The sequence below is a fragment of the Oreochromis niloticus genome, linkage group LG20 (genome assembly GCF_001858045.2).
Source record: "Oreochromis niloticus isolate F11D_XX linkage group LG20, O_niloticus_UMD_NMBU, whole genome shotgun sequence".
Lineage (NCBI taxonomy): Eukaryota > Metazoa > Chordata > Actinopteri > Cichliformes > Cichlidae > Oreochromis > Oreochromis niloticus.
In genome coordinates, this window is record NC_031984.2 from 18,719,674 (window position 1) to 18,737,443 (window position 17,770).

Here is a 17,770-nt window from a genome sequence, read left to right on the forward strand (position 1 = left end):
TCAGTCATGATTCTTTTCAACTTGTGAATTTACTGTAGGTCTAATACAGCTCTCATTTAATCTCTATTTTCACTTTATACCAAAGTATGACGGAAATAGTCATTTTCGACACCTATTAACCAGTGAATGGCTCTTTCCTTCAGTCTTAGCCAGAACTCGGAATGATATACACTTCAATCTACAATCACCCATTCAGACAAATCCTGCAAAATTTCCCAACATTGGTTATATCAAAGGCAGCGCTTAGGGTATCTGTACGGTGGCCCTGAGAGGCCAAACGGACTGCAACTTAAGAAAACACCAGCAATAAGAAAAACGCTGCAAAAACACACAAAACACAACGGAAATAGGAAAAACAACAACGGAAATAGGAAAAAAGAAAACAGAAATAGGAAAAAACAGATTTCTAAAAGCACAAGGGAAGTGTTTCCAGGGAGACAATAACCCGACGGACCAGTTGCACTTCCCTTGTGCTTTTGGAAATCAGTTTTTTCTCCTATTTCCGTGGTCGTTTTTCCTATTTCCGTTGTGTTTTGTGTGCTTTTGCAGCGTTCTTCTTATTGCTGGTGTTTCCTTAAGTTGCAGTCCATTTGGCCTCTCAGGGCCACCGTATATCTGCCTGTTGCTGCTGAATACTGTCTTGAGACGGTGTAGTCCCAAAAGGACTTGGCAGATAGGCTTAACAGAATTTGAACAGCTTTATAGCTTGAGCTCGGGAAATAAAATACAAAATGACAAGAAAAGCAACCTAAACTGAAAACTAGAACTGATGACATAAAAGAGCAAACAGGGCACAACTGAGGAGGGAATGACGACGAGATGACAAGGAACAGAGGAAAACTTACATACACAGGATAACGAGAGGATGGGCAACTGTGGAAAACACAGCTGGAACAAATCCAACTAATGAAACAGAGGAAGCGAAATGAAACATAACGCATAAGAGACGAGAGACTGTCAAAATAAAACGGGAAGTTACAAGCACACTGAGACTGAGACAAAGACACGTGCGCTAGAACAGGGGACAACACACGGAAACACATGACAAACCGGGGAGACAAAACAGACTGGACACAAAAAGGGGAACAGACATGAAAGCAATTTTTAAAACTATATTATCATGAATGCATTACTGATAGTTTAGGATGAAGTAATAGTTATCATCAATATCAGTTGTCATGATTCCACTAATAGATGTATTAAAAAACCGGAAGGGAATATTCAGAAAGTGTTATTGCAGAAACCATGAAACCTTGTTTTATCAACTAATTAAGCCTAAATGAAATGCTGACACGATGTTAAGCCAATAATCAACAGCTTTTGCTGTCATTTGCATATCCATACAATCATCTACCAGTACACAACTATGCAAAAGCCTTACTACAGAACATACCTGGGTTTTCTTCTTTTTTTTTTGACCCATTCTGGCAGATTTCTTAAACCTTAAAATAATAAATGAAAAACACAAACTGCTACCGTTCTTCTTTCAGTAACAATATTCACTGCATTAGTGTTCAATTCACTGATTCACTCTTCATTGTGCTACCTCAGCTAGCCACCATGTGACCAGCTGCCTATGACCTGCAGTGTACGTCACACAGACGGTTTCTCACTAAAACAGGAAACTACTCAGCACAAAGTCAGAGTCACTCAGATGGAACAAGGACTCTGTGTGTGCTGTAAAGCTGGCCAACATTTATTAAGGTAAATTTCAAATGAGATCATTTTCAAACATCTGACTCTTTAAAAAGTAAATGTTGCGAATAGAAACGCGGTATCTAGGCAGCAAGTTGATCGCTGTGTGTTTTTCTGTGCGTATCAGTCTTTGCATTGCCCGGGGCATACCTGTTTTTTCCAAAGAAGTGCCTGAGATGTATTAAACATCAAAGAGGCCATGCAGACCTGGCCATCTCTTTGATGTCATCTGTGTCACCTGCTCTCTTTTCTGTACATGTTTATGTGTGTGCATGCTTCGGACCTGTTTAGCATGACGGCATCCTCCAGCGACCCAGTAAACGTTCTATTATAGAGTTATCACAAGCACATCTATGGACACTTAAGAGTGTTCATGGCAGCTATAAAATCTATTAATGACACGCTGTCCTGAGGATAAAGTAGGAAAAGCTCACAAGTATCCAAGTATGCAGAGCTTAGGGGCCAACCATGATGTAACACGAGGGTACACAGAGTGGCAGTTACGGATGTGTGCGTGCATGCAAAGTTTTTACACCCGTGCAAACACAACTTTTCTCTCAGTGGACATGTCTTATATTGCACAGTTTGCAACAAGGGGTGAAGTGGTTCAAAACAAGTTCTGACACCTTCTTTGAGCACTAGCCAGACATTTCAGAAGCTTCTGGAGTTCCAGTGAAGCTGTGTTTGTTCAAGGTACTTCATCTTTGTCCACAGATCTAAATTTACAAGACAATAAATTATCACAGATCTAGTTCTCCGGGTGGCTTGCATGCATGTGTGCCAACGTGCACACACACTTTGTGGTTGTCTGTCCCTTTAGGACTGTATATTTTTAGAGTGTGGGTAGTATTCTGACCTTTCATTAGATCTATACATAATGCTAAAGGATTTCAGGATGATTGTTGTTTACTCAGGCAGCTAGGCTAGGTCATCTTATCACCATGCCTACTTTACATTACTTTACGTTACAAGAAATTAAGACAAGTTCAATTAAAATAATCTAAAATGATCAGTATTATGATTATAAGCAGAAGCTTCATGCCATCTGCGCTGAACAATATGGTCCTGCATGGGTGTCCGTTTGAATAATACTCAGCTTATAGAGTGACAATTGAGCCAATGGAGAGGCTACGATGGCCTGTTGACAGGATCCAATAGCGAGCTGGGTGAGATGGTGATTGTTCAAAAGGTATGCTTGAACAGGAAAGAAGATCACTGTAGAGTTCACGGTTCAATTGTCTGTAATAAATGAAACAACAGAAGTAAATGTTGAGATCCCAAAAGGATATTCTTTTCTAACTCTTTTTTGTGAAGCATGGAAGATGTTTTCTGGATGGGAAACCGTGTTATAACGTATTCAAAGTGCTTTATGAGAAGGCAAACAAGGAAATTGTCTTTAAATGCATCAGCAAGTTCCATTATGCGTCTGTACAAATTTTACTGGGAGCAAAGGAGGAAGTGAGCTGACGTTCTTATGTGGAGAAGAGGCTGGCGTGAGCGAATGGATCAACAAACAGAGAAGACTGCTGTTTGTTCCTCATTTCAATTTAATAGTCAACGTGAAGATGGTTAATCCCTAACTTTATCCAAGTATTTATTATTGTAACCATGAAGATAACGACCTCCAAACCTTAGTCAAGTCGTCATTTTAACCCAAATCAGATGTCTTCAAAATCAAATTAAAACTTTGCTCTTTTACAACACTTGACTGGGCTGCTTTTGTGCCTAAACCCAACCAAACCCTGAAAGTCACAAAACGGATTCATTTCAAATACTATAACACTTGTGTAACACGCAGACAATAAAGATGTCTGATCAAAAAACGTATCTAGACATGCTAGATGATTAAACAATTGGACTTGTAGCAAATGAGTCACTTCATTGTTTAGAATGGAGTTCTTGGTGTTAGTCTGGAAGATGCCTCTGCTTTTCCGTTCAGTTCACGTACGTCTTTGTCTCTCTTCCACCTGTCCCATCAGAATGGGAACTCTGCCAAGCCTGACGACAGGCTGTTCTCCCTCCTGCAGCCTGCCAGGGGATGGGAATACACGCTGAGCTCATCCCTGGGCTGCCTGACCGGTGGCATCCAACAACATAATCCTCGCGGGGAACACATTACTGGGCCATTAGGCCAACTCTTCCACCTTCACTGCATGCCTCTAGGTTTCCCATTCAACCCATTCCCTTTTCCAGCAGCAACTTTTCCATCAGAAATTAATCCCAAACAATTACAATTTATTGAAATAGAATTCAACTGGATTAGTCCTAACCTTCAGCCTCTGTAAATCTCACCTTTATCCCCCTTTCACCTCAGCGTTTAAACATAGCAACCCCCCTTCAGTACTTCTCTTCTGAGGAGATGGTTGCCAGATTGGACCCCGTACATCAGGGCAAACTTTTCTTCCAACTGACAAGGAGGCACTTGACTCTGTTATTGTTTATGAAGAGAAAGCTGGGGTCAAGTTCACAGGCTGGGAGAGAAAAAGAGAGGGAGAAAGTCTGTTCCAGCTCCAGCCCCAGGAGGGGAAGCATAACTCAGCCGTGTTTGTGCTTCCCTAATACCTTTTGATTTTGCAGAAAATTGTGAGCTAAACTGCATCGCACAAATATTCGCCAGAGCTTAGCTTCTTTGCCTCACCTCGCCGCCTCTCGCAAACCTGTACCCACTCTGCTCTGTCTGGTCGTGCATGTGCTTCTCTCTGAAAACAAAGACAGTAGCTGCCTGTCTGGCCAGCTCTAAGCAGAAATACAAATGTCTACAAAAGTAGCTTAGCTTTAACACCAGCTTTGGCATAAACACGGGGAACTGTTTTCTCAAGCTTTTTGAAGAAGTAACACTTTGCAGCAGCTATTGCTAATTCTAATAGTTTCAATTCCGACAGGGATTTTTCCCGATTTGTTTACACGTTTGCTAGAATTAATGGGGTCAGCTGAAGCAACTGCGGTATTCCTATTTTCCAACGTCAGAGGCCTACAAATGTTCAGCTCCGGGCTGATGAAAACTGCATTTGTGCATGTCAAAAAGTCAAGAAGTGGTTCTTGAGCTTGTGAAAGATCTCTGGATGCTTCCGAGGTCTTTTTATCTGTCAGGAGCGATTTGAGAGGATGACAGGACAACGGCCAAAAACTGAAGACAACATGAACGCACAAACAAACATGGGAATGAAGGTGAGGGTGGTAAACTCCAGACACAATCTGTGTGTGTGTGTGTTTCCAGCGCTGCCTCAGCACTCTCTGACTTACACATGTGGTTCGTATTTAAGCCATAGTGCTGTTCCACTGGACGATTTGGCTCCGTTCTTCTAATCGCACATTCCCTGTTTTTTCTCCTTTACTTCTGCTCGGCTTTAAGTGGTGCAGATTTCATAAATATTTAGGCGTAATATAATAATATGTATAATGACTTCTCTCACTGAACTACTTTATTTATTTATCAGCCTACAACTCATTGTAATTAATAACAATATATGATAATCGTTTTTCATCTGGGCTGGAGGTTTATTTTAAAATGAAGTTTTTGAAAAGGGCAGGAACAGCATAATAACCAACAGTATACAGAAGAAACAGCACAATACTGGGTCACTAAAATTATTAATGACTGGCACACAATATGTGTTTTTTAAAGATATATACAAACACATTAAAACATTTGTCTTTAAAGTCGAAAACGCCTTTAATAAAAAGTAAAATATTTTTGTGATTGAATTATCTGATTTTACAGGGTTGTAAAACAAAGGCGCCATCATTAGTTCTAATCATTTCTGTCTGTGGTCACGGATCAACGGCGCACAATAGGACCCTCTCCACCTCAGCATCATCACCACCCCTCCAGCCAGCACGTATACGCACACACGCGCGCACCTTTCTCCATCCATCCTTTTTAATATCTCGTTCCTCGTCAAACTCTGTAACCCCTTCTTCTGCCCAATGAGCGAGAGGAGTTATCAGCGGCGAGCCCTCCCTCATGTCTCTCTCTCTTTCTCTCTCTCTCCCTCTCTCTCTCAGCTCAGACACTGTCCACCGTGCACTAATAAAGGAGAGATCCGGTGCAAGCATCCGACCCAGCACACAGCCGACAGAACCGCAGTCTCTCGTCTGAAAACACTTGGCTCCAGCTCTGATTCGGACCCTACTTTTGCCCCTGAACCAAGTTAAAAACAAAATAAACAAACAAAACGAAAACAAGGATAAGTGTTTGTGCGGGAACTAACTACCGACACTTGTTGCTCGCCTCTCCAGGTAAACCTCCTGTTGGCATCCAGAAGCTCTCAGTGGAGAGTCTGGTGCGCACATGGCACCGACGACGCGCTCCTCTCTTTGCTGACAGCCGCGCTACTTGAAGCCGCACATTGGATAATGAGGCCTCCCTGCTGTACGGCTGCTCTCACACCTAACAATATCAAGTGAAGTTTGGAGTTTCTTTTGAGATTTGATTTTTTTTTTTTTTTTTGGTCTTTTTTGGTACATCTTGGGCTAAAAAAAAGTGAGGAAAAGTCATGTTGGGGTTAAACAGGATTCCCGGTCTCCGTGCAGCTCAGATTCAGCGCTGTGGTTCGCCGGCGGGAGCTAGACTCTCACCCCGATCTTCTTCATGCCAGAACGCCGGTGCCAGTTCGAGGATTTATTGCGCGTGTCTGTTGCTGTTGCTGCTTGTGACGCCTCGGGTGGACTCCTCATGGTGGTGAGTCTGCATCCATCACACATACTGGCCTACCTACCTGCTACACTGATTTATTTACTAGAGCATCATCATCATTATTATTATGCTAATAATAATTTAGCATAACAATTTTAAATAATAAAATTTAAAATGCCCACAAAATATAAGGGATTATTCTAACCCAGCTCTATTTTCTTTCCCTAGAAAACTGTTCAGGGATCCAAAGCGAGATCAAGTGTAATTTATGAAGATTATTTTAATAACATTTTTCCGAAAGCAAAAGCAAAAAAGAAACAAAAAAACAAAAAACTTCATTCCAGCTAATTTTCCAGCGGCGAACAGAAAAGGCGGTTATGAGGGTTGAGGGTTTGGATCAGTTAATTTATTATCGCGGACGCACTGTACAGCTGACAGTGCTTTTCTCATCAGAATTGATGGCAACCTTTTAATACTCTCTATTTTTCCTTTCCTTTCCTTTCCTTTCTTTTCTTTTTTTGTTTAGAAAATTTTGTGCATAGTCTAATTGAGCTGGCTTGTAATAGTCGCATATGATATCTGCCACTAAAGAGTGCGCTTACGACTGATTTTACGAGGTAGCGAGTGTAAAGAAAAACTCTTAATGCGCTTTTCTGTCATCATCCAATTTAATTCAACTGACTCGAAAATGAGCAAAGAGCACGACAGGACGTTAAAGTAAGAAAAAGAAAATTGTATGAGTTCATAAGTAAGATTCAAACTTCTTTGCGTCCAAAATGCCTTTTCTTCGTGTCGGTGTGCTGGCCTGCCATGTTGAGTAATAATAATAGAGCGATAAACGTAATTTATGTCGGCGCTGTTAGCTGAGCGCGTGTTCGGCTCAGCTGGAGCCCGCATTGGACAAGGCACAGCAGTCATTAATTCACCAGGTATACTCACAAACACACATGACTTCACTAAAACACCACCCAAACCAGCCGCGCAGAGCGTAGGCGAACGGGTTAAAAAATATCTCACTGCCTGCGCACTAACATAAGTGAAAATGTCCATGCCTGTGAGTGTGTTTACAGGAGAAGTGTCTGTGTGTGGGCAGGCGTAGGGATGATGGAATGCCTAATAGTTTGTGTAGATTGAAAGCAGTTATGGGTAGAGGCTTTAACTTGGCATTACTGACTTTGGGTGGGATTCAGTGTGTAGGAGATATACTGCTTCCTCTAACTGTTCCTTATATTTATTTATGTATTTGTTTTTGGTTGGATCGCTGCTGAGTGGTGACAGGGACAGATCAGGAGCTATAGCACCTTAGGGTGGGAGCAAAAAAAATGTTATGGGCTGCTGTAGCCACTTGAGAAATGAACAAAATAATATGTCTAATTCAATAAAATTGCTGTAAATGTTCATCCGAAATGATGACTTTGTTTTACTAATTGAGAGGGGACAATAAAACAGAGATGGTGAGTGTGCATTGCTGACATTCATCCTTTGTGTGTGCATGCCTCTACCAGAAGTTTGACTTGGGTTCCTTATATGTAACAGAAAAGAAAAGTAATTTCATATTTATTTGTTCTGTTTTCTTTCTTTTTTCTTTTGCATTAGTAACAAGTTCTGGCTGTGTCATTTAAAATCAGAGCAGAGCTCGGTGTCACCATGTCTCCCAGTCGTCTTTCTCTTGTGATCCACAGTGCAGCAAGTTGTTTTAGACCTGTGGATAATGATTTACTATCCTATAAAATCCACAAGTCCTCCTTACTCTCAGAGAGAGGGCGAGAGAGAAGAGAGAAAATTAAGTGTGAATTGCTGCTCTGGCACTTTCCTTTGATGAGCACTCTGTTCTTTTTTTCCTCCCCTCTAATCCCTCTCTGGGGAGTGTAGAGTCTCCAGTCTCCATCCTCTTGCCCGGCCTCATAAAACATGACCACACAGCTACAGGCTCCCTGGCCTCTCCTCACTGAACCGCCAAAGCCTTGTGACCACCAAGCTGCAAGAGGTCTCGCGCTCACGCACACACACCGAGAGGCCTATCACAATTAGAGTTTATTCTGGGCAATCTCAATGCACCATTTATCTTGATAGGACACTGTAAAAGTCTGTTTTATTATGGCGAGGGAGAGAGACTGCAAGAGGCATGCAGAAGAACAGTGAGCAAGATGAGAGCAATCAGGCAGAGGACAGAGAGGAATAAAGTGAGTAAATGGGTTCTTAGTTTGACAGGGTTATTGGAGGCCCCAGACTTCGTGCTCTGATTTGTGACAGCATGATTTCAACTATCCCTTTGGGAAACATTTAAACACACGTACACACACAGGTCTTGTGGGGAGAGGTTAAGTGCTTATTTATTTGGAGAGCGGAGTAAATGGTTTCCACTCCCCTCCTACTCGCAAACCTTAAACTGTTAAGTGTAGTGAACTCTGACTTACAGAGGACTGGAACTGCAGCTCTCCTTTACGCCGCTCACCACCTATAGGTGCGCGTTTCCACTTGTGCCTACATGTTCGCATAAGGGCACCAGGGTTTTTCAATCAATTATGATATATAATCAATCGCTCTTGCCTGCTGATTTTTGAATACGCATGGCCAGGGGATTGTGGATTCAGTTTGAAATAGCTCTAAATGTGTTTTCCCCCCTTTTGTTTGTTTATCGTAGGTATATCGGCGCACTCGGTGCCCGTGTAATCTGTGACAACATCCCCGGCCTGGTGAACAAGCAGCGGCAGCTTTGCCAACGCCACCCTGACATCATGCAGGCAATTGGGGAGGGAACCAAAGAGTGGATCAGAGAGTGCCAGCACCAGTTCAGACACCATCGATGGAACTGCAGCACACTGGACCGTGACCACACTGTCTTCGGACGTGTCCTGCTGAGGAGTAAGTCTGCGTGTGTGTGGAAACTAAATGTGATGCCAGAGGGAATGGATGGTGAAGCCAACCTCTGATTGTGACTATGTGAATCCTCATTTTCACCTTTCTTGTTCAGTTTTTCTTACTTGCCTTTCACTTCTCTTTGTTCTTCTGCTTTCACTTTGTTCTGTCTTGCTTTTCCTACTTTACGTATGCTAGTACGCCGTGTTTACAGTCAGTAATGGACTGTTGTAATGCTTATGCCTCATCAATAAACACACACACATCAAGACGTGGAATTGTCGTCATTTGGTTTTTCAGCCCCTGCCAGAAATTTCAACTTTGCTGCACAGTCATGCTCACACACAGGCACAGTCCCATACACATTTTTGCTTCAGTCTTTAAAGGCAGCGTATGTATAATTCATCCTCTTTAGAAGTGAGAACAATCGCCTGGTGATTTAGCATTAAAGATTAAATGATACGTTATTCATAATGATTTTCTTTTCCAAATGCTTTCTTTGACAGTAGCAAGCATTAAATGACTATTGTTGCATTCTGAATGTAGCATGGGTGCAGCATTGTGTCTACAAGTCACTCAGGAAGGAGTGTCACAGTGATGCTAATCCTTCACAATTATATACATAGATTATGCTTTTTGTTTCACTTTGTTGCATTTTTGAAAGGCATAAAAGGAAATCCTCCATTAGCAGCTGCTCACTGTTGTGTCGGGGCGCAGGTTGCACGAAAAGATGTTTGTCTCTGCAAACTTGGTTTCTGACATCACTGACTTTCCGTGGCTTGCTACTGCTATCCCAAGCATGTGTGGGGGCTGATGATGCATGGAAAAAAAAAAAAGTAGCAGATATGGAGATAAAGGCTGCATGTGTGTGTATGGGGTGGAGACGAATAAACAGTAATGTAGATGTAAATATTTAGAGAGATATTCTCACTGTCAGACAAACATCGCAGGTTTGAAAGATGACCACCAGTGCCCTCCTCAGCCCTCTCCCACATACAACCCCCCCAACCCCACTGCCCCCATCTCCTCACAGACGAAATGGGACACTCCAGTGAATACAGAGCATGCAGGTTGGATCGCACAAACTCTTAAGGAGCAGGGTGAATATGAAGTGTCCCGCCCTTAGTTAGCTAAAGTGCTGGTATTTTCATTTGGTGAAACTTAATCCTTTGACACATTTTGAGAAGGTGGTCTCGCCTCACTAATGCAGCTAGGTGCTAAAAGCTTTAAATGCAAAAATGCTTCTGATAAATGCAGTCAACATTACTGTATCCTAGCTTCTTCCAGGTTATCACACAAACGCAAACATCTTTAAAAGGAGGGCACACACGGTTGGATGACTCTGTGATCAATAAGCAAGATGTGTCAATTAAGGTTTATACTTTCAGGAGCTGAATGTTCTTAGAACAGTTCCAGGCTGGAACGGAACAATATAGGGTCAAAGATGATGTTCACTGAGTCCATCCAACTAATGATTTTTGGATTTTTGTTAAACGCCACTTGTTTTCTCAGAGCGAGATTGTGAAATCATTAGGGCCTTTATCTTTATCGAATTTCATGGCTAATTTCTGTTTAAATATCCTGACCTGGGCAAACTGACAGACCAAATAGCCAAGTTACTGCTTGTGAAATTCACTAGCAGCCAGTTTTAGAAATAGAGAATAACGATCTCATTTCAGTTTCATTTCAGGTTCTCCTGTTTGTTTTCAACTTTGAGCACAGAGACACCAAATAAAAATGGTTTTTATCCCGTCGATAAACTGTCTAAAAACAAAGAAGCTCCCATGCCTCTTGCTGCCATGTTTTTTGGATTATTCATTCCCGGAGGTGCTGCAAAAAGCAACTGTGACCAAACACTATATCTAATTCTCTCTGTGTCTTTGGCCAAACAAAAGATGAGTCATATTCTAAAGAACGAAAGAGACCAGAAAAGAACAGATGAGCAGAGCAATGGTAGATAATGCTGTCATGACATCACCCTGGCGCTGATTAATGGGGTATCACTGTGTCTGTATTCAAACAATTTATGTGAGCAGAGGAGAGCCCCACAGCTAGGATTATTTCCATGATAATATTTAAACAGAGCTGGTCTATACTCTACTTCAAGCCTGATATGCCCCGTCAGCTGCACCTTCAATGTCCTAATGGCTCATACCTAGGCCCTGTCATAGCATTATGTATATTTGTGTATGCATGATAACATGTGGGTTGCAAAGTCTTTGGAACTCAGAGAATCTATTGCATGGCATGATATGAGTAACTGCAGTTTCCGTATTCAGAAACGGATTGTGTTATTCTAACCTCTACCCCCATCTAACCTCTGTTTCTCATTCGGGTTTTCTGCTTTTACTCTCAGGCAGCCGTGAAGCAGCATTCGTCTATGCCATCTCCTCAGCAGGAGTAGTCTACGCGCTCACTCGAGCCTGCAGCCAGGGGGAGCTGAGGACGTGCAACTGCGACCCACACAAACGCGGACGAGATAAAGATGATAGAGGAGAGTTTGACTGGGGTGGCTGTAGCGATAACATCAACTACGGGATAAAGTTTGCCAAAACATTCATAGATGCCAAAGAGAGAACGGTCCGAGATGCTCGGGCACTCATGAACCTGCACAACAACCGCTGTGGCAGAACAGTAAGTGTGACTGCATTAAGAAACATTTGAACATAAGGAACCCATGATGCGGATGTTTCAAGCGTACATTTAACAAAATTTAAAAGCAAACAGACACTTTTAGTTTTATATTCCCGAAATGGATAATCATCAGTGGCTTTCACAATTACATTATTACTGAATCTATATGTGAAAACTATGGTGGCCCTGAAAGGTTAAAAGGACTGCTTAAGAAAACAGTAGCAAAATAGAAAAATGGTGCAAAAGCACAAATAAACATAATAGAAGTTCAATAAAACATAATGGACAAAGAAAAAATCTCACAAAAACAACCCCAGGGGTTAGCTCAGAACTCGCAGCATACTTGCTCTTTTTCACTTAAAAGCACGGCTGCAGCATGTTCATGCACAGAGCCTGGTCAGTGCTCTGTATATGGCTTATTTAGCAAGTCACAAATACACAACAGTTGCAAGTTTTACAGTTTTAGTACTGTTTACATTCACTTGGACTGTTGGGACTTAGGGTTGGTGGGGTGAGTGAGAAATCTGAGTTGAGGGGGTGTTCCAGATTAAAATTTTGACTTCTTATATAATCTGGAACACGCTACAACAGCAAATCAGTAATGGAAAGCGTTTACCCACAGTTTTATTAGAGTCTAGCGAATAAAACACACACGTTACCCTGCATTTTTTTCTCCCTCACTAATCCAAACATTCTGTCTCAGTGCAATCATTCACATGTTTTGGTTTTTGTCACTTCTGCAGCTGTTTCGTCAAATTAATGTCTCTCAAAAAACACTTCCATTGTGTTTTGTGTGTTTTTGCTGCTTTTTTCTTAAATTGCAGTGTGTTTGACCTCTCAGGGCCACCGTAGAAACCATCTAGGCAGAGATGAAAAAGGTGTTGTCTTCATATGTTAATTCTAATCCGATGTGAATCAGATTCATTACAAAATTCAGTAGAAACATCTCTTTCAGGAAATGACATCCTGCGTAATTTGCTGATGGCAGTGACATTAGGAAATTCAGTAAAAAATCCACGTGTCACAAACTAATTAACTCAAAACCTGAGATGACAAAGCTAAAACTACCCACAAGACATTGGGTGTAGTAAGAGGTGCATTTAATGAGGAAATATGTCATAATTTGTATAAAAGAAAATTTAAAAAAAATCCTGCAGTGGTGCTGCATTCTGAGAACTTGCAAAATCTCCTTCACTTAGGCGGTGAAGCGCTTCATGAAGCTGGAGTGTAAATGTCACGGAGTAAGCGGCTCTTGCACGCTACGGACATGCTGGAATGCTATGTCAGACTTCAGAAAGACGGGTGACTACCTGAGGAGAAAATACAACGGGGCTATCGAGGTGATGATGAATCAAGATGGGACAGGTCTCACTGTAGCTAACAAGGACTTCAGGAAGCCTACCAAAAATGACCTGGTGTACTTTGAGAGCTCTCCGGATTACTGCCTGCAAGACAAAGCAGCAGGTAAGACGGCAGAACTGAAAGACAGGGAAGCATTTTCTCATGGATGTTGATGGATTGCCCCGACTGTGTTATGTTTTAGGGGTGTTATGTGTATGCTGTGTGTATACTCATGCATGACTAGTGTGTTTGTGTGTGTCCGTGTGTGTGTGTGTGTGTGTGTAATGGTAGTCAGATAACACAGCCTGTGTGATGTCTGTGGAAGCTAATATCCTTGTACCCTGGGGAAACGGCCGTTGACGGCCGTGACCACCTGACCTCTGTCAGTCTCTGTCAGCACACACACACATATACACATGACCCCATGGTCCGGGGATGTCTTCATCAACCTTTGCACAATGCACCTGATCATTTATGTCCATTTCTGATAGGCTCTTTGATGGATGCATTACTATCAGACAGATTTTGGGGGACTGACATCAACGGCCGCATCACTGAGAAGCTCTTCCCAGTTCTCCCTCACCCTTGCTCCCTTTGTCTGCCTTTTCCTTTGCCCCTCATCCGTCCTCCCCCTCTTTCTCACCTTCCCAGTGGAATCCACAGCCTAGGGACACAAGCAGCTAATTTAATTTCTGTCTGTCACAGTCTCTCTCCCTCTCTGTCTGTCTGAACTAAGCATAGCTGGAGGCCAAAGTGGGCCTCAGAGTGTGAGAGCCTGTCTGTCTGTCACGCTCCACTGTCCATTTAACCCGCACACACACACCCATACACACACATAGGGTGGCTTCAAAGGGAGCAGTGGCTTGGGAAAGGCAGTGTAACTATAGGCCACTCTACCAACACCGCATAGTTGTGTGTGTGGGTTTGTTGTTCTACGGGCAGCTTGTTGTGATAGGTAGCAGTTCAAACAGGGAACTTCTCACACCAAACATGAGCGCTAATCTCGTTTGGGATGACATTCACATAAGACACAGACGATATGAAACGGCAATGGCCACACCGAGCATTACGATACGTTCACTATTGGTGGTTAACATGTTGCACTGATCAAACCTCTGAGTTCTGTTGCAGAAATTTAAAAAAAGATTATTATTTGTATTATAGTGATTGAAAAGGCAAGGATAAACTTGTTTAAAGGACATACTTAAAGATGGTAATTTAAAAAAAGAGAAAATTGTTGTACCTACAAATTTCTGTTTTTAGGATCCTTTCATTAACACCACAGTCTACCTATCCTCTGATCCCATATTCATATATTTTTGTATTTAGTTTTTGTTTTATAATTAAGACATTCAGCTCTACCTCTTTGTTGCGCAGCCACATTTCTAATAAAGATTTTGGTTGCTTAAAAAACAAGACAAAGATATTTATCAGATGTTCAACACATTGGATCCAGGTGTGCTCCTGCAGGGCTGACGTTACCTGCTTGCCTCCATGTTTATCCTTGTGCCAGTTGTTGCCAATTTAGAATCACTTCATACCTTCAATGGCACAATTTTTATACTCCCCAAAGACAATTTGCTTTGGCAGGCGATTGGTCAGCCATCGGGAGACATGACCTAACTGCTACCTGCTCTTCCTAATGGTTTTCCCTGTTGTCTCTGGGTCTCGTTATGTCTTGCCACTTGATGCCAAGTATCTGGCGAGAGGGGTGCTGTTGGGTGTGCTAAACTTTGTGTGAATGAGAAATGTCTCTTTTTAAAATGAATAGATGCTAAAGGTTTAATTTTATGTTGGCAATACATTTAAAAACAATCTGGATAAGAGTCATGTTTACCACTGTGTTATTTCACCTCTTCTTTTAGCAACACTGTAAATGTTTGGGAGCTAAGTAGACTGCTGTAGATCTAAAAATGTTTTCCCATTCTTGTTAGATATAGGATTTCAGCCACTCAATGGTTAGGGGCCTCCTTTGCATCATTTTATAATGCGCTGAATGTTTTCAGCGGGTGAGAGGTCTGCACTGCAGGCAGCCTGGTGGAGCCGTGCTGCAGGAATACATACAGGATGTGGTTTGCTGTTGTCTTCCTGAAATAAACAAGTCTTTAAATTATCTATTCATTTGAAAAAAAAAAACATACACAACATCTTAACTTTTTAGGGAATTAGGTTTTACTTTTGCTGACAGTTTGCTGACTACTAACGAAAGGAGCCAATGCGTAAATGAAGCCACGTTGCGACCAGATGAATTTCAGATATGAAAATAGAAGGGGAAGGCCAAACAGTGTAGATAAGGATGACATAAATTAGTAGAATTATGATCAATCTAAATAAATCAGAAATACTTTTAACCTTGTAACACCAAGTGTATCATATTTTATACACAAGTTTAGACCTGTAAATCATCAGTGTGATTTATCTAACCCTATCTATATCTGACTATAGCCTTGTGTTTAGAGCTGTTTAGAGTAAGTAGCAGAGAAGTGAAACGGGACCAATAAATTCTGTTTTGCCATTCTGTTGCAGGTTCCCTGGGCACAGCCGGACGGGTCTGCAATAAGACATCGCGCGGCACAGACGGCTGTGAGGTCATGTGCTGTGGGCGTGGCTACGACACCACGAGAGTCAAGCAAATCACCAAGTGCGAGTGCAAGTTCAAGTGGTGCTGCTCTGTGGAGTGTAAGGACTGTGAGGAAGCTGTAGACATACACACATGCAAGGCTCCCAAACGAGCTGAATGGCTGGACCAGACCTGAGGACACGCCCCCTACGCTCCCTGCAATGCAACCCCGCCCCTTTCCCCTGTGCAGGATATCCTGTGGAACACGGCATTCTGGGAAAGTTTGTCCAAAAGTGCTCTGCATCTCCGCCTTCCCCTCCCCTCCCCGCAACCTCGACTCAATGCATGGCTTTTCTACCTGTCTCTGTGAAAGCACTAGAATTCAGTACCCGTCAATATGAATTAATACCCATTAGCTCCTGTTTGTGAACGGTCCTGTGACTGAACTGCTGGGATCAGATGAACAGTGATACCAGTGATACCACCTTTGGGGTTCAGGTGGATTAGGCTTTCACTGAAGATTCAGTTCTTGGGTTAAAAATGGTTTGCTGCTTTCATGATGCTTTAAAGACTAATTTTTACATTAACTGAGCCTTCAAACATATCCAGTATTATTACAACAACATCATATACTCACATAACGTTGCTTCATTTTGGGGGAAATACACTTTTACCTAAAAACGAAAAAGAAAAAAGAATACTAGGTTGGACTTGGTAAGTGCAATTTGAGTGGACATCTAAGTGTAAGTTTGGCTGTGTGTGGCCAAACAGTCCAAACAGAGGACTAACAGAGGACAGAGAAATAGACATTGTGTTATTGGAACTTTGAATGCGACTGCAAAAACAAAAAAGAAGAAGAAGAAGAAGAAGAAAAAAAAAGCTGTTTAAAGCGATTTATTTAAGCTGTAAAGTGTTGTTTCGTTTCTCATCCGAGGAAGACGCTGCACTACATTGGCTGACAAAAGGAGAGAGAAGAGCGCTCCCATTACTGTGATTATCTGGTGTACTCCAGTTTTCAGCATGCTGCTGAGAAGAAGATGAAGAAAACCAAGGCCTTGATGGCCGTTCAGTCACACCAAACCACAACATCAGACAGATTTCACTTCTTTGCTCTTCATCTTGCTTGTATAACATTGTGTATATTGCCTTATCTAAGCAGATGTTCATATGAAATATACGGTGCATTAGTCTGACACTGGAATCCTGGTTTTTTGTTCAGATGAGCATATATATTGAGGCTGCAGGCAATAATACAAAGAAAGCAGGGCTAATCTGTGTGACAGTGAGTAAACATTGCCCTGCTGTCATAACGTGCCATGTTATTGCCATCACACACACACACACTTGGTGTCCTTACTACCATGAGCTGAGAGACACTGGAGCACTAATAATACAATATATGTTAGTACAAAGGCTGATTCTGTGTGGGTTGGGGAGGGTGTGTGATATCAGTCAAGGGGAGGGAAGTGTTTGATTAAAGGCCCAGCTTAAACCCCAACCCCTGCTGGCCCTATCCCACCCTTCGCTATGTGGAATTCCAGGTGGGTCCCAGGCTAATGACTAGATGGCTGTAATTACCCGGGGCTGTTGATAGCTGGTGATTGGACATGGTTGTGCCACAGAGGACCTAGTGTGGGCTCCCGCTGGGACCACATTTAATCAAAGGCTTCTTGGCCGACTTATCAAAGGGAATACTTTTCCAGCAATCTTCTTTGCTTCAGCCCCCTCAGCTCCCCAGACTCTCTGTCCAGTTCAGTCTCAGTTATATTAGAGAGTCCAGAGACTCCTGATAAGATGTACGGGATATCACATACAAGAACAAAAAGTAGTGTGCATGTGTATGCTTTTGGAAGATCTGACAGATAAAGCTTTAAACTGCTGCTTCTTCACCACAGCTAAAATTAGTCTTATTACAATTTTTTGATGCAAGTTTTTAATACTTGAAGCTGTTTCAGAGACCATCCCTTCTTCTCCTCAGCCCGGAGAGATCATCTCTAGGCTCTCTGCATCTGCAGGCTGTGGTCTGGAGACCACAGTGGTCTTTT

General features: G+C 42.2%; 1 protein-coding gene across 7 annotated transcripts; it reads left to right on the forward strand.

Annotated features, from left to right (window-relative positions):
- The first annotated feature begins 1,618 nt into the window (after positions 1-1,618).
- On the forward strand, positions 1,619-16,918 carry LOC100693354 (protein Wnt-2b-A). 7 transcript variants are annotated; one of them, XM_025901489.1, is made up of 9 exons: positions 1,619-1,704; positions 3,675-4,863; positions 5,417-5,845; positions 5,935-6,067; positions 6,229-6,376; positions 8,976-9,196; positions 11,547-11,824; positions 13,024-13,288; positions 15,692-16,918. In XM_025901489.1, exons 4-9 carry the CDS (start codon positions 6,052-6,054, stop codon positions 15,919-15,921), a joined length of 1,158 nt encoding a protein of 385 aa, XP_025757274.1. In that variant the 5' UTR covers positions 1,619-1,704; positions 3,675-4,863; positions 5,417-5,845; positions 5,935-6,051; the 3' UTR covers positions 15,922-16,918. The 7 variants fall into 7 exon arrangements, with proteins under 7 accessions (XP_025757274.1, XP_019205332.1, XP_019205329.1 ...); XM_019349787.1 differs by having other exon boundaries at positions 5,417-6,067; positions 6,180-6,376; XM_019349784.1 differs by having other exon boundaries at positions 5,417-5,534; positions 5,701-6,376.
- Positions 16,919-17,770: the final 852 nt, after the last annotated feature.

What these genes read in the sequence shown, in the direction of transcription:
- LOC100693354 (XM_019349787.1), top strand. Translation starts at nt 6,192, where the DNA reads ATGTTGGGGTTAAACAGGATTCCCGGTCTCCGTGCAGCTCAGATTCAG. An exon ending in CGGACGTGTCCTGCTGAGGA is followed by an intron (nt 9,197 to 11,546) that starts GTAAGTCTGCGT and finishes TTTTACTCTCAG; the next exon opens with GCAGCCGTGAAGCAGCATTC. An exon ending in CCTGCAAGACAAAGCAGCAG is followed by an intron (nt 13,289 to 15,691) that starts GTAAGACGGCAG and finishes ATTCTGTTGCAG; the next exon opens with GTTCCCTGGGCACAGCCGGA.